The sequence below is a fragment of the Aspergillus caelatus genome (genome assembly GCF_009193585.1).
Source record: "Aspergillus caelatus strain CBS 763.97 unplaced genomic scaffold BDV27scaffold_1, whole genome shotgun sequence".
Lineage (NCBI taxonomy): Eukaryota > Fungi > Ascomycota > Eurotiomycetes > Eurotiales > Aspergillaceae > Aspergillus > Aspergillus caelatus.
In genome coordinates this window covers 541,432-557,435 of record NW_022475264.1, presented here as the reverse complement: position 1 = coordinate 557,435, position 16,004 = coordinate 541,432, and the positions used below count along the sequence as shown (strand labels likewise).

Genomic DNA, 16,004 nt, shown 5'->3' with positions numbered 1-16,004 from the left:
GGGGCCGCTTTTCTTTTCCTCTGCTGCCTGACGGGCTGATCGAAACGCACATGATAATATCCACGGATGGCGAATCAAGAATTTGGTCTCGCCAGCTGATACCGCTGTAGGAATTATCACGTTCAGCATCTCCTGAGGTACTCAGAGCATATGGAGTATTATGGGGCGCTCAGAGCCTGTGAAATGGTCTACACAGACCAACAGGTCATCTCCTATTTCAATGAGCTCTCCAACGGGGTATCTTTCCAACCAATAAGATAGTACGATGGTTGAATATAGCAGCAGCTATACTGGGTATGTATGAATGTGAATATGTACAAAGAATATACCACAGGCGAAAACTGTGCGGGCTTATCAACTTCAGGAAGCAGGACTGGGCGGCAACTCGCCTGTGAACCAGTCGCTGGCAGCCTCTCCAAGTTCAAATTCTAGGGTTCCCCCCTGGGCGAATATGTCGTCCCACGTGAGCCAGTTCTTCTTCCAATCCTTTCCGTTCAACCGAAGCTTCTGCACATAAATTTGACTGTCGCCGTTTCCGTCGCCGCCGGTCGCACTGATGCTTAGTTTCTTCCCGTCCCCAAGCTCAATAGTCAAGGACTCGAACCACGGAGAATGAACCAAAAAGGTCGTTTGCCCCGTGATGGGATACAGGCCAATCATATTCCACAGAAGCCAGGTCTGCATGGCACCGGCGTCGCTGTTACCGGGGAGACCTTTAACTCCAGTATGATAATAGGTCTTTGCGATGTTGCGCGATCGGTGAACCGATAGATCCTGTCGGTTGATATAATGGTACAGATACGGGATATTGAACATCCTAATGGCACCGTCAGCGACACTATTCACGCTAATGTGGAGTTAACAATAGAAGAACAAAAGACTTACGGTTCGTTGGTGGGATCGAAGATAATGCCACTAGAGCCGCTGGCCCCCTCGGTGAACATGGTGTCCAAGCGCTTCAGGACAGTCTGGGCCCCGCCCATCATCTCGATCATCTGCCCCATGTCGTGAACACTTGCCCAAGAATACGCCCAGGAGCTGGCCTCGTAGTACGGATCCCCCCAGTAGCCACTGTCCGTCAGTGGATCCGTCTCGATGAAGCCAGTCTTGTCACGTGGAACCACAAAGCCGGAAAATCCCAGCGAGGTCTGGTTGGAATTCCAATGGTTCCTCCAATTCCGTGATCGGTTCAGGTATTTGTCTGCGTCTTCATGATTCCCAAGGCCCGTCGCGACCTGATAGAGGCCAAAGTCGTTACAAGAGTACTCAACTGCCCGAGTGACGGCACGGCTGTATTTCGGTGTGATAAACCCGAGACTAAGCCAGTCCGGCAGTGCGCCTCGTCCCTCTTTGGTTGACGAGTCTGGTGCCATAGAATCGACCGGATCATTTGGCGGAGCCACTTCGGCATCTTTTACCATTGCCCGGTATCCGTCTTCCCAGTCAACTGCTCCACGGACGCCTTTCACATAAGCATCGGCAAGGATATTGTCGGCATTGGAACCACCCTGTGTTCTTCCGTTGTAGTTCGACGAGCGAGCATCCGGAAGATAGCCTTCAAACCGCCAGATATCGATTAAAGAGCGAATTTGTTCTTCATATGCTGCAGGCTGCAAGACTTGCATGAGAGCAGTAGAACAACGGAAAAGATCCTAAAATTTTATCAGCCACGAGAGAACTAATGTGACTGTGGGAGAGATCTCCGGATTTACACCTACCCAATAAGTGAAAATGTCCTGATAATATGGCTCAGAAGATGTCCAGCCAGGGTTTTCGCCGGTTTGGTTGGTTGGGATCAGGTGCATGAAGTAGAGGGATGTGTACAGCAAGGTGAGGCTTGTTTCATTCGTGTTCGTTGTAGTCACCTTAGAGAAGACCTTGGAGTCCCATTCGGTCTGGGCGTCGCGAACAACAGATGTGAATTCTGTTCCCTCCGGGATTTCGTCATGGACATTTTTGCATGCTTTCTCCGTGGACAGCCATGAGATACCGACGCGCGAGGTGACTACATTTTGTTGGAAGGTAAACAAGCCTCCGACACGTGTTGTACCCGAGGATGAAGATGCAAATCCGCTGATCTGCTCGACACTTCCTTCCGCATCACTTCCAGTGTATGTACTGTTACGAACTGGAGCAGCATCAAAATAGCCACCTACCAAGAATGTCAGTCTTCGTTCACCATTGGGGGTTAAATTTAAAAGCTCACAGAAATAGATTGACCAATCTGGTGAACGATTCCAGCCATTATTATACACACCCTGGCCTTCGTAATGCCCATCGGGAAAGATGGTGATGTTTCCACCCTTGTATCCTTGTCCAAGCCCTTGGCCTCGGAATGAGGGGAGGACGTGTGAAGCATCAACCAGGACATTTCCAGTTGATCCTTTGGGGAATGTATACTGATACATCCCCGCATGAGCCGATGCGCTCAACTCGACAATGGTTCCCTCAGACGTCTGCGCCTTGTAGTAGCCCACAGACGCCTCATCAGTACCTGCCCGGGCGACAGTCTTATTCGATAGGGGATTACTGATGTTTCCGATCAAGGGCAGCTGGGAAACTGTTCCGTACTTGGGCGCGCCCCCGGTACCTTGTTCATGCATCATGCTGAAGCCGGAGAATTTACCATTGGGAAGGTAGCCTGAATAGGCATCTGTTCCTGAGATGAACAGGTCAGGGCCTAGCTTTACCATCCCAAACGGTCGTGCGGCACCAGGGAAGTTATTCCCCCCATTTTCTGTGCCCAAGCTTCATGAGATTAGAAGCCAGTTGGTTTAAAATCTCTGCGAGATTCGAGACTCGATACTTACAAGAGATTTACGTGTGATGTTAAACCAGCAGACAGGACCAGTGACTGTAATAGTGTCAACACCAGGAAGGTGCCCAACAACGCCATGGTCAAGATCGTTCCTAGAAGGATTCCCGTTAGAGTCGCCAGTCTTTCTATCTTCGTTGATGGTATCTCGGGAGCTGTCCTACAAGGAGCGGAACACGATGAATCATACGCAACTTGAATCAAAAGCACCTCTAGCTGCAATCGAATTTAATTTATCTGATAAATGTGAAAGAAATTCACGCCTCTGCGGGGTGTTACACAGTCATTTTCCCAAGGTACGAGGAAGTGATGAGGGGAAGGTGCGAGACCACTGATTGCAAAGGACAGTCGCACATGCCATGATCACAGGCAGTCTCATGGGCGTTGTCCAATACATGGGTGTGAGAGCACTGTGGGTTCGGGGAAAAGCAAGGATGGAAGTATATTGAAAGAAGATGGAGCATGCCCGATCGTTTAGCGTCAAAAAAGGGAAAGACTAAAATTTTAGATAGTAGGAGACACATAGAAGCTATTGCCCCGCTAGTATCTATTGACAAAGAACGACAAACTTGATCAATAGCAACCCATGGATACAGAAGAGGCGCATTCTTGCCCCTGAACCAGCCCTACCGGAATGCCCCTTTTGCTTGTTGACAAACAAAGAAATAGAAATTGAAACAAAAACCACCGAAGCCACAAGTGAAAGCGTGGAACAATCTGGCAAACATAGACAATGTATTGTTTACTACGGAGTACATCGTTATCTGTGTCTGAGGATCAAATTTTGAGGATATACATGTGAATCAGTTCTGGCGAGAGGATCATTCTCCAGTCACAAGCCAAGATGGCGCACATGGCATTCTTGTTACTGACCACTTGTTGAATCTCACAAGTCTACTCCTCATGAAGCTAAGACTCTATAGTATGTGCCATTGCCGATCACGTCACCTCCAGTATCAAGGATCATGCCTTCTAGACCGGTGATCATGACCACCATCGCCAATGATCCGCCCACATGCTCGACTCAGGGGTCCGTCCAGGGAAAACATGATTGGACGGTTCCTGAGAGGTGGGCCAGGTGATTGGCTTTTAAAATTACATAAGCATAGGTCACCGTCCAGTTATGGAGCCTGAGGAATTCTCCCTTGCTTAAGGCAAGTAAGGTCTGAAAAATCTAGAATGCATCTCATACGATGTATCATCTTGAGGTTACAACTCTGTACCAACGGGAAACTTGCACCCCTGATATCATTCATTGCTCTAAGAACTAAGACGTTGCATGCACGACATACTATACACTAATCGTGATTTTCAACCGAATCACGCATAAGGTTTCAACTCATACTTCCGTCGGAATATATCATCGACGTGGACCAGATAGTATGTGCCAGGGGCGAGGCTGTCAACACTCCCCTTAGGGGTGTAGTCCTTCTGTTGGTAGGCCTTTTCGCGAAGTTGACACATCTAATATGATCAGACCAATGCCGGCTTAGGGAAATACATCTATCGGATAACGTACCTGATCATAAAATCCAGGGGACACCGCTGTGCGAGCATCCAAACGATCCTGCAACCGGATCTTTTGCGCCATTTCCGTAATGTCGCCTTTGATGTGCAAGCTGAACATGGTACTGGCAAGGCCGCCACCATAGCTGAACATACCGATACGCTTGTTCTGCAGTTTCTCACTCGGGACGTTGCTCAATAGACTTACTAGCCCTGAATATATGCTAGCTGTATACATATTACCACAGTGGGCTGGGGCTGTAAGGGACGGTTGAACACGCTCTGAGAACTGGTCCTTGGTCAGACCAATACAGAGCTTCTCAATGCTCTTATTTGTCAAAGATGCCGTATACTCGACATCCCGAATCTCAGGCGGGACATGATCGAAACGATCCGATTCCAGTCGGAAGTCGTTGAATAACAAGCGACCATAGCCCTTGGCTACCAGCTTGCAGTTGGGGGCATGGAATACCATGTAGTCAAAGGTATCTAGAAAGCTATTCTTGCTGCTGGTTGCCACTCCGTTCAACTCGCCACTTGTTTTGGCCAGCTTCTTGCTGCGATAGCGTTGATAGCAATTATCCAGCGCCTGAAGATAACAGGTATTCGAGAAGTGCCCATCTACTAGAGGGTATTCGGATTTGAGATCGGCTTTATAAAAGTCGTATACATGCTTCATGTACGACGCGCGGAGTGGCTCCAGCACTAGGGGTGCGTTTGGACCGATGAGCATGGCTACACAGCCGACGCCACCTGTCGGGCGCGCTGCCGGCGTATCGTACAAGGCAATATCGCCCGCGACAACAATGGCGTTACGCCCATCCCAGGCGGACGATTCCACCCAGTTCACGGCGTTGAACAGTGCGTTCGTTCCCCCATAGCAGGCATTGCATGTATCAACGCCTTCGATATCGGCGTTGTCACCAAACAGTTGCATGAGGACGGACTTGCAGGACTTGGACTTATCCAAGAGGGTTTCTGTTCCGACTTCGAGGCGACCGATCGTCTTTGGGTCGATTGAGTATTTTCGGAGCAAGGAGGAAACAGTGGTGAGGGCTAGGGAGTAGATGTCTGCCCATCATTGTCAGCCAGCTATGCTGAAGGAGCTTGGTGGCCGTCCTTTCAGCTTACCTTCCCGGTCATCGCAGAAACTCATCTTCTGCTGCCCGAGTCCGATAGTGAATTTGCCGGCACTGGCCCCTAGAAAGGTCTCGAGCTCTGATTGCGGCACATACTAGGTTGCGCTTTGGTTAATGTTTGCCCAAGTGATTCAAAAAGGCCCAGGACATACACGACTGGGAAAGTAGATCTCGATGGCCTTGATGCCAATGTTCTGGGGTGTCGATGGCATTTTGTCGAAGTGCAACTGTTAAGCAATACGGCCTTCTCACGAGGTGAGTATCTGAAGATCGAAGAAAGGAAAGCAAACCGATGGAACATGAAGGGGCGCCATTCAACAATGTTTTGTCTCCAATATATTCCCTGCTGGTAATTTCCTTGTTGCCGGTACGGTATGAGGTCTACTATGTAGATCAGGTACTATGCTACCTAAACATAGGCTAATGCCATGGCGAATCCACCATGGGCTGTCTGGGATAGGCGCTACAGTGTATATTCGAGCACCTCGGTTCTAGCTTCCCTCATTGGACAGATAGGTGCTGGAATTGTTTCATTTCTATTGAACCCTGTAGACTTTACTTGATTGAGATATCCTGTTGCCTACTACATGAGGTTCGCATGTATATCTGCGGTGGCTTAGACGATCGCTAGGCCATCTATTGGCTTACTGATCTGACGTGGGAGAAGAAGGTTGCAATTGAGGTTTAAGCTAATAGGCCTTGATTTGTTCGAGAATCCGTAAATATAACAATAGCCATCGATCGGACCAACGGAACCTACTCTATCGTAGTAGTAATAGCACTATTCTTAATCGGTCTTCTGTTTATGCTTAGTTATCTGTGGTATTGTAGTTGATGAATGACCAGCACAACTATCAATCCTACAAAAAGCTGCATTATATCTTGCACGTGCACATAATGGCCATTCTTCCGTGCCCTGCTCTAAGCATAACATAATTTATAAGCAAATTTCTTACACAAACCACAATGCATTATTATCGACAACTGGCTATAGTCTATTGATAGGCAACACCGGAGAACTAAGTATTCTCACCCCAATTAAGAAGCAACTTGTCTTCATATGTCGCTAATGCTAATCATCCAGGCCAATTAGGACAGAGAGAGACAATAGCCAGCAATCTATCTACCGTATCCATCTACTCAACGGCTGAGGCAACGATATTCCATCCTGTAATGAATATTGTCTCACATGATATTACGCCTTAGAAGCTGATTAGTAGCGCTGCAAGACCGTTCCTATTGAGCTTTATTTCTTGTTATTCGGGATTTTATGTCACATTATGCGAGAAATAAAAGTGTTTTAACCTGCTTTGTCTTTTCCTTCATTCTTTCTAACGATAGAATAATTGGGGTATCGGATTCTAGGTAATGATTTTGAGATCAAGATTGTATATATATTCTTGTCTTTCATAAATCCCACGACCGAGATTGCTAGGCAATGATGCTTACTGGTAATGAAGGCTTAGGCTAGTATATACTTCTCCCAGCCATATATTAAAGGAAGAGGACTAAAATCTCAGCCTTGGTAGTCGGTGAAAGGTGTCTGCGACTAAGTGGGTTCAATCTTCGGCCGAGCTGGTCGTGGCTTCACCGGTGAGGATGACGACTATGTTGGAGCATTGGAGAGAATTTATCCATATATAATGGCTTGATATGCCGGTTGGGATTTCTAGAAGCCATCATCATTGGTTGTTCAGTGGCTTCTTAAGGCTACTAATGCAAAAATGGAGTGTAGTTAGGTCATGCCATATTAACGGTTTTGGGAGAAGATCTTCTTGCCAGACGGATCAGAAACGCCTTACCTGCCGGGCCTGAGACTAAATGGCATCATAGACGAACGACCAACAATGATTTATCTGCCATTCGCAGTGATATCTGGCGGGTTGAATGGAGTCTAGTGTCATCTTGGCGACCGCATTCAGTGGACGGAAAAATGACACCCCGCGAAAAGGGCAGAATTTCTCCGTCCGTATCCACATCGCGGAGTCGAAAAGAAGCATTGCCGAGTCACGTTCATTCCCCCGGAGATGCTTGCCTGGGGGCACCGTGCGCGGGGAAAGGAAAAAAGAAGGGGTTGCCACTGGGGTTTTGCGGGCAGCGCCGCCAATGCCTATCATGGTGCTTAGCATCCTCGGCAACAGCCTATCACAGTCCAGAGATGCCTTTCTGGATGGAGTACATCTATGGAGCCCTTAGTCGACCCATTGATGGGGACGAGTTTGGGGCCAGCTGGGGAATATAATGGGGATTTCCCCAGAGTTCTCCCTGCTTTCTTCTTTTCTCGAGACGGCCCTCCTTGGTTGAATTGATTGTCACCCATCGGTCCTGACCAATTTCGCCAAAATGGGTATCTTCAAGAATTACCGTGTTTACATCCTCACGGCAGTGGCCTACTCCGGATCCCTGCTTTTCGGTACGTCCCCTTGTTGATCCAGATTGACTCGTCGTACATGAACTAACGATATTTTGTAGGATTCGACACCGGAGTGATGGGTAGTGTTCTTGCCCTGGACAGCTTTAAGAATGATTTCGGTCTGGCGGGATCCGATGGATTTGCAGACGCGCAAAATGCCCAAGTCTCTTCCAATGTGGTGTCTCTGCTTACAGCTGGCTGCTTCTTCGGTGCCATCGGTGCCTCCTTCCTCAATGACTTTCTCGGACGTCGCTACTCTCTCATGATTCTTACTGTCGTGTTCCTGATTGGAGCTGCTATTCAAGTTGGCGCAAGCCATGAAATTGGTATGATTTATGGTGGCCGAGTCGTGGCCGGATTGGGTATCGGCGGCATGTCTAGTATCACACCGGTGTTTGTGGGTGAGAGCGCCCCCCCGGAGATCAGAGGCCGTATTGCGGGGATGTTCCAGGAGTTTCTGGTCATCGGAAGCACATTTGCCTACTGGTTGGACTATGGTGTGTCCCTGCACATTGCACCCAGCACTAAGCAATGGCGGACTCCGGTTGCGGTTCAGCTCATCCCGGGCGGGCTCATGTTGGTCGGACTCTTTTTCCTCAAAGAGTCCCCTCGCTGGCTGACCAGCAAAGGCCGCCATGAAGAGGCCCTACAGTCTTTGGCTTATATTAGAAACGAGCCCGCCAGTAGCGAGGTGGTGCAGACTGAGATCGCCGAGATCCGCGCCTCCATTGAGGAGGAGCGGGCGGCGACCGAGGGATTAACCTACAAAGAGTTCCTTCAGAAGAGCAACCGAAACCGCTTCGTGTTTGCTGCCGTACTCATGCTCTGCCAGCAATTTTCGGGCACCAACTCCATTGGATACTATGCACCCCAGATCTTCCAAACCGTCGGTCTTAGCGCGACCAACTCGTCTCTTTTCGCCACGGGTGTTTACGGAACCGTCAAGGTCGTCGCGACGGCGATATTCTTGTTTGTTGGTATTGATCGCTGGGGACGGAAGAAGAGTCTGATTGGAGGCTCAATCTGGATGGCTTCCATGATGTTCATCATCGGTGCCGTCTTGGCCACTCATCCACCTGACACATCTGCGTCAGGGGTTTCCCAGGCTTCCATTGCCATGGTTGTCATGATCTATCTTTATGTCATTGGTTACAGTGCCTCATGGGGCCCAACTCCATGGGTCTATTTGAGTGAGGTAAGACTGGTCCATTTATACGAGAAACCCATATAATATCCGAGACATCCTCTGACTGACTTCTGTTCTAGATTTTCCCAACACGCCTGCGTGCATACGGTGTTGGCCTTGGAGCAAGCAGCCAATGGCTGTTCAGCTTCGTTGTTACCGAATTCACTCCCCACGCGGTGAACAAACTGGGCTGGCGGACATTCCTCATGTTCGGAATCTTCTGCGTGGCCATGGGTGTTTTCATCGTCTTCTTCGCCAAGGAAACCAAGGGTCGCTCTCTGGAAGAGATGGACGTTCTGTTTGGGGCTGTCGATGAAAACGAGCGCCGTGCTGCCGTGGAACATACCCTGAACAAGGGCGTGGTCTCTCATATCGAGCGGACTGAGGAGGACAAAGTCTAGACTACTTAGACTATGACGCGACGATCAAATTAGTGTATATAACGGGGGAAATTGGTTATAGAGCTTAGTCAGGATATAGAACCATCCCAACATATTCTTTTCATTCCATTGTTTCTATTCGTGCGACGATCAGATGATGTTATTAAATTAGGGTTGCACCAGGATGATAGAGACAAAGAAGGCCCGCCGTTATCCCAACAGCCGCTACCTTATTAATCTCATCCATTATGATCTCCCCTAGCCGAAGCCAAGTCAAGTTAAGTTTGAACAGATCCACGAGCCTCCGTGATTCACCATCGGAAGATTTTGATACGAGGCAATTTGAGACAATTTCTTTTTATATAGAATTGCGGCTCTTGGCACTGATGTAATCCAAAACATCGCAATCTTCCTTGTGCAACCCTAACAACCAAGAAGCAAACATTTGCTGACAGAATTGTTCCAGAAAAGGGAGCACGATGTATCGCCCAAACATAGTATAGGCAAGGGGGACGAGTCGGATTTCCTCCGATATGAAAGCCCTCCCAATGTAGCCCAATTCCACAGGAACGAGAGCAGGTGACACGACTACAGCCTCCTATTGTTCACTGTATCCTCGAAGGGAGATGAATAGCCTCGAATTTGTCAGTTCAGTGAAAACAAGGGTCCCCGTTTATCTTTTAGGCATCGTGAATGCCCACTTTCCAATTCCTATATAAGGCGAGAAAGTAATTCGATCAAGTATTCGACCTTCACATTTCTTGTCCGCTTTCAGACCTTCTCGGATAGAATTACGTGCAATCATGCTGTTTTATAGGCCATTCGGCGGGCTTCTGTGTCTCCTGTATGCCTGTGTGACGGTGTCCGCGTTCATGTGCGCGTATCCGCGGCTCATCGACGCGACGAGGGATGACCTTGTTAGTGATCTTATGGATAATTGCTATTCTAGCGTGGATTTGGTTAAGGTTTGCTCTTGGGTTGTGGTGGTGGTGGTGGTTGGGTTGATGGCTGATTGGGTATAGACGTATGTTGCGCGGATCAATGAGGTCAATTCTACTCTTCGTCCAATACTGGAGCTAAACCCGGATGTGTTGCACGAGGCAGAGGTGCTGGATGGGGAGAGACAAGATGGTCTTAGTCGGGGGTAAGTGTAGAACTCATCTAATTTAGACTCATATGACTGTCATGTGCTCATGAATTGTTTTAGTGAGTTGCATGGTATGCCGATTTTGGTCAAGGATAATATTGGAACGGCGGGTAAGATGCAGACCACAGGTACTTAACTTCTCTGGTTCATACTGTTAGTACCAATTATCGTTGAGTACGCTCGGCTAATGTATGCTTGTATTTAAGCTGGCTCATACTCGCTCTATGACTCTCGAGTGCATGAGGATGCAACTGTTGTGAGGAGACTTAGGGATCATGGGGCCATTATCTTCGGAAAGACGAGTATGTCGGAGTGGATGAATTTCCGTTCGTCGAATACGTCCAATGGCTGGAATCCTAGGGGTGGACAAACTCTAGGTGCTTATCATCCGATGCAGGACCCCGAAGGAAGTTCAAGTGGGAGCGCTGTGGCAGTTGACCTCGGACTGGCCGTGGCAGCGCTTGGGACGGAAGTAAGTGACAGCGCATTATGCCGCATGTAGGTCTCTCGTATGCTAACACAGGAAATTAAGACGATGGGAAGTATACTATTTCCCAGCGAGGTAAACAACATTGTTGGTATCAAACCAACAGTGGGCCTTACTTCACGCTACGGCGTCATCCCAATCAGTGAGCACCAAGACACCATTGGACCAATGGCTCGGACCGTCAGAGATGCAGCGTGGGCTCTGGGAGCGATTGCAGGCAGAGACACGAGGGATAACTACACACTTGCTTCGCCTGACCCGTCTGTCCCCTTCTATGCCGGTGCCTGCCAGTTGGACGGACTGCAGGGGAAGAGGATCGGTATCCCACGGAATGTCCTAACTTTGCTAGCAATGCAATCACGCGGCCCTGCGGTTCTCTCCGCATTCGAAGCCGCCATCTCTGTACTCATTGGGGCGGGTGCTACTATTGTGCAAGATACGAACTTCACAGCTTGGGAGGAGTTTCTCGGGAGCAAGAGCGTAACACAGGTTCTTTATGCTGATTTCATCTCCAATATCGAGAGTTATCTCGCTAAGCTGGAGACTAATCCGAACAACATACATACCCTACATGATCTCAGAAAATACACACATAATGACCCACGAGAGGACTACCCCAAACGTGACACGGTCCAATGGGATGCAGCACTCGCCATCGGAATCAACAATACCTCTCCAGAATTCTGGCCAATGTACCAAAATAATCTCCGTCTAGGAGGAGAAGGAGGTGTGCTGGGAGCCCTTGCACGCCACAAGCTCGATGCTGTCATTCTTCCTACATCGCTGGCTGCCTACCTCCCATCAGTCGTTGGTACGCCGGTCATCACGGTCCCGCTTGGAGCGTATCCGAAGGGAACGAAAACCGTATACAACAAGTTCGGAAACCTGGTTCAGGTTGCCGAGAATATTCCTTTCGGGATCAGCTTTATGGGCGCGCATTGGAGTGAGGAGACGCTGATAGGTATGGCATATGCGTTTGAGCAGCGAACCCTATTTAGGCAAAAGCTCAAGCGCTATACCGAGCCACATACTGAGATTGCGGGGAGGCTAGAGGGCGGGGACGATGGGGTGTGTACATAAGGCTACTTGCATATTAGGTTATGGGTCTGTCATGTAAATGACAGTTAAATTAAGCTCTTAAGCTCTTTTAGTTCGAATGTTTTCGTCCGACTACTCCATGTAAACTCGGAAAAAACCACCGAAACCTCAATATGGTACTACTACCTAAACAGGACTAGTCTCAGATCGCCGGGTTCCGATAAGAGCAGCTGAGAATCTTCGCGCGGGGTCATCTTTTGCCCTTTCAATTCTGAAAATTAAGGCGAAACTGCCTATACACTCTCTTTCGTCTCTTGGCTCCCCTACACACTTAGAAATGGGAGATATCGAAGATACTTGCGCCTCCTTGCGCGCCCAGATCGCCGCCACCGAAGCACAGCTGGCCGGGTTGAAACGCGAACTCGAGAGCGCAGAGCAAGCGGCTATTAAAGCCAGGGCGCAGGACGCTCCAAATCCTACCGCTACGACTAGCACCCAAGGCAGTGAAACGAGAAGGTGGCCGCTGCTGGACGAGGAATATCGCCGTTATGGAAGGCAGATGATCGTGCCGCAGGTGGGGTTGCAAGGTGAGTGGATTTCTTCTCGTCACAACGACAGTCCCTTGAGGTACAATTGTTAACAACTATTCTTTAATAATATAGGCCAACTGAAACTTCGATCTGCAAAGGTTTTAATTGTCGGAGCGGGCGGCTTGGGATGCCCGGCTGCGCAGTATCTCGCCGGAGCCGGGGTGGGCACACTGGGACTCGTGGATGGGGATACGGTGGAATCTTCGAACCTTCATCGGCAGGTGTTACATCGGAGCAAGAATGTGGGAAAGTTCAAGGTCGATAGTGCGATCGAGTCGTTGCGAGAGTGAGTTTGATCTGTGTGCCCGCTTTTCAATGGCGGATGCTAATAGGCGACTTGCTTTTAGTTTGAACCCTCACCCGACGTACATAGCGCATCGAGCGCATCTAGCGCCTCAAGATGCGGCGGATATTTTCAAGAACTACGATCTCATCCTCGATTGTACGGATAACCCGGCCACGCGTTATCTGATCTCGGATACGGCTGTTCTGCTTGGGAAGCCTTTGGTTTCGGCTTCTGCTCTGCGGACGGAAGGGCAGCTTATGGTGCTGAATAGCCCTCCCCGACCGGTAGGAGAAAAGACTGGGGGTCCATGCTATCGCTGTGTCTTTCCTCGGCCGCCTCCGGCGAATAGTATCATGAGCTGTGCGGATGGTGGCATTCTTGGGCCGGTTGTCGGTACAATGGGTGTACTGCAGGCATTGGAGGCGATCAAGGTGATTACGGCTGCCGATGAGGAAGTCAAGCCTCCATCGCTGCATATCTTTTCGGCCTATTCTTCCCCGCTGTTCCGAACCATCAAACTGCGTTCGCGCCGTCCTAATTGTGCGGTATGCTCTGCTGAGGCTAGCGTGACGTTGGAAACCGTCAAGTCAGGGTCTACCGATTATGTTTTCTTCTGTGGAAGTGTCAGCCCAGAGAAGCTGTTGCTCCCGGAAGAGCGCATCTCGCCGCTGGAATATCGGACGAAGTATCCGGTGACAGCTTCCAGCGAGGCTATTGGAACGGTCAGCAAGGAACCCACAATCATCGATGTTCGAGAGAAGGTCCAATTCGACATCTGCAGCTTGGAAAACAGTATAAATATCCCCATTTCGTCGATCCTGTCGTCGACGACGAAAACTGCCCGGAACGACGAAGTAGCCAATGGATCGAATCCACTACCCCCCTGGCTGCCAGCAGATATCGCCTCGCCGGATTCTATCGATCCGATTTATGTTGTGTGTCGACTCGGAAACGACTCCCAGATCGCAGTCAAACAACTGAAGGAACTGGGCCTGGACCGCGGAGGCGAAAGAGTCGTGGCGGATATTCGGGGTGGATTGCGCGCCTGGCGCGAACAGGTTGACCCCGAGTGGCCAGAATATTAACAAGATAACCATATATGTACATAGCCAGCCAAACCACAAAAAATCGCAAATCGCAACCCATTCATATCATAAACCTCATGAAGAAGACTCATCTCACAGAAACAGGCGCCTGCTCCAACCAAGCCCAGTCAACGCTCACCCGCCCCAAATCCAAATCCGCCAACTTCTTGAAAACTCCCCGGCTAACATCCAGATCCTTCACGGCACATCCCGTACCTAACATCTTATACTTAGCACCAACCCCGACGAGGAAACCAAAACGAAAGCAAAGAGGGAAAAAGAAAAGAAAAGGATACATACACCGATCTACAACCGTAACATCAACACTTGCCTCCCCCCTCTTCAACCGCACCTTCATCCCACAAAGCGGATTTGCATTCGGATTCGACCCCGTCGACGCAGCATCAAAGAGAACTTGCGATACCGCGCAGACCATGTCCGAATTGGAACTAGTTATTCCGCATGAGCCCAGCGCCGGGTCGTAGTATGTTAGGTCGCCTGTGTAGGGGCCTCCGTTGGTTGTGGGGAGGGGGAGGTTTTGTTTCCTTTTTGAGGAGTGGTTAGAACTTATGAATGGTTTGCGACTATGGAGTTAGGTAGGACAGAAGACTTACGAATGCCGGGTTAGACCGACTGCGAGGCCGATTATAAGGGCGAGTAGGAGTATGGCGATTGCGATTGAGATGAGGAATATGCGTTTTTTCTTTTTGGGGAGCTGGGTCCATTTTGCCGGAGGCCATTTTGGGGTTTGGGGGTGGGGTTTGAGTTCGTCAATTGTTGGAGCTGCTGGTGGTAGAGGTGGTGGAGGGACGGGCTTGCGTTTTGGGATGCTTGTTGCTGGGTGGGCTTCGGGGTCTGGGGTAGACATTTTTAAGGGTTCAATGTGTTATACATCTGGGGTTGGAGGTGGATATGTGGAATTGTGGATGGGTAATGGTAATGGTAATGGTAATGGTTGTGGGGTGAGGAGAGGGGATCGATTTTAGTTGCTTTGTTTCATTTCTGGTTGTTTGTTTAGGGGTAATGGAACTCTTGGCGGGATCTTTTATTTTAAATTAATGCATGGGTGTTATCGATTGGGGTTTTTGTGTAGCTTTGGGTGGGTGTAGTAGTAGTGGTCTGGATATGTTGTTGGCATTGTTTGAGTGCCCGAGAGGATTTAATGGGTAAAGATTGGGCTAAGAATCAATAGCTATAGGATTATTGCTTAGAATGGAGGAAGTTATATCATCATATCTCTTGGTTGCGACGAACCGATATTCGAGATCTAGGGAGCTCATCCTTGTATGGCATTTAACCTAATCGAGTTTAGAAAGGATATACTGGAGATTGTGAAGAGTGATATGGGACTAACATAATTCGATTGATAACCTCGGTTGGGATCTGACTAATATACTCCAATGTTTGATTGTTAATCGGATTACAATTCAATAGAAATTATACAATCGGCACTCCGATAATGATTCTTAATACTACGCCGAGGAAATGTAGGTTTGGTTGACTCCCTGTGAGAGACTTTGATATCAGGTGCCGTTCCACGTGTTTTCCTTTATTTCTCTGTTTATTTGGTAGCCATAAACCTGCACAATGACGCAGATATCACTCTTCCCCAGACTTCCCGATGTCGCTTTATGTGGGGACAACATCCTCACTCACCGTTCACAGAAGGAGAATGTTCTTGGCGCCGATCGTCGCCTGCGTCTTCGTCTCGGCTCAAATCCGTACTCCATCCCCACGTGGAGTCAAACATGAATTTTTTGACTTTGTCCTTGCCCGTTGAAACCCCTGGTTATCCCCACTCATTCTTTGCAACTGGAAGCGGCGACATCCCCCTTGAACTGCGTGGCGAACTGGGATAGTTTCATGGGAAATCGCTTCACGTCAGTCACCTGGTCACGTGTTTCTCGACGGAAAGTTATCGATGAGGGGTTT

General features: G+C 49.1%; 6 protein-coding genes across 6 annotated transcripts; 3 read left to right on the top strand and 3 right to left on the bottom strand.

The window, feature by feature from the left end:
• Positions 1–360: 360 nt before the first annotated feature.
• BDV27DRAFT_151822 (alpha-1,2-mannosidase family protein) lies at positions 361–2,896 on the bottom strand (the record flags this gene model as incomplete). The annotated part of the gene is made up of 5 exons (XM_032071426.1): positions 361–817; positions 886–1,652; positions 1,719–2,152; positions 2,207–2,748; positions 2,811–2,896. The coding sequence occupies 5 exons, from the start codon at positions 2,894–2,896 to the stop codon at positions 361–363; spliced, it is 2,286 nt and encodes a 761-aa protein (XP_031934051.1).
• Positions 2,897–4,061: 1,165 nt separating this feature from the next.
• Positions 4,062–5,819, bottom strand: erg13A (putative hydroxymethylglutaryl-CoA synthase). Its single transcript, XM_032064814.1, has 4 exons — positions 5,613–5,819; positions 5,453–5,555; positions 4,335–5,392; positions 4,062–4,279 (listed from the first exon to the last, which is right to left on the bottom strand). The coding sequence occupies exons 1-4, from the start codon at positions 5,670–5,672 to the stop codon at positions 4,136–4,138; spliced, it is 1,365 nt and encodes a 454-aa protein (XP_031934050.1). The 5' UTR covers positions 5,673–5,819; the 3' UTR covers positions 4,062–4,135.
• Positions 5,820–7,570: 1,751 nt separating this feature from the next.
• BDV27DRAFT_165097 (sugar porter family MFS transporter) lies at positions 7,571–9,533 on the top strand. Its single transcript, XM_032073837.1, has 3 exons — positions 7,571–7,873; positions 7,933–9,068; positions 9,140–9,533. Exons 1-3 carry the CDS (start codon positions 7,804–7,806, stop codon positions 9,458–9,460), a joined length of 1,527 nt encoding a protein of 508 aa, XP_031934049.1. The 5' UTR covers positions 7,571–7,803; the 3' UTR covers positions 9,461–9,533.
• Positions 9,534–10,311: 778 nt separating this feature from the next.
• BDV27DRAFT_165093 (putative amidase) lies at positions 10,312–12,159 on the top strand (the record flags this gene model as incomplete). The annotated part of the gene is made up of 5 exons (XM_032073836.1): positions 10,312–10,404; positions 10,462–10,583; positions 10,647–10,714; positions 10,793–11,058; positions 11,119–12,159. 5 exons carry the CDS (start codon positions 10,312–10,314, stop codon positions 12,151–12,153), a joined length of 1,584 nt encoding a protein of 527 aa, XP_031934048.1. The 3' UTR covers positions 12,154–12,159.
• Positions 12,160–12,394: 235 nt separating this feature from the next.
• Positions 12,395–14,792, top strand: BDV27DRAFT_119217 (HesA/MoeB/ThiF family protein). The gene is made up of 4 exons (XM_032064813.1): positions 12,395–12,698; positions 12,774–12,987; positions 13,049–14,285; positions 14,370–14,792. Exons 1-3 carry the CDS (start codon positions 12,449–12,451, stop codon positions 14,070–14,072), a joined length of 1,488 nt encoding a protein of 495 aa, XP_031934047.1. The 5' UTR covers positions 12,395–12,448; the 3' UTR covers positions 14,073–14,285; positions 14,370–14,792.
• On the bottom strand, positions 14,161–14,940 carry BDV27DRAFT_151817 (RlpA-like double-psi beta-barrel domain-containing protein; the record flags this gene model as incomplete). The annotated part of the gene is made up of 3 exons (XM_032071425.1): positions 14,161–14,288; positions 14,373–14,617; positions 14,687–14,940. 3 exons carry the CDS (start codon positions 14,938–14,940, stop codon positions 14,161–14,163), a joined length of 627 nt encoding a protein of 208 aa, XP_031934046.1.
• Between the last annotated feature and the right edge of the window lie 1,064 nt (positions 14,941–16,004).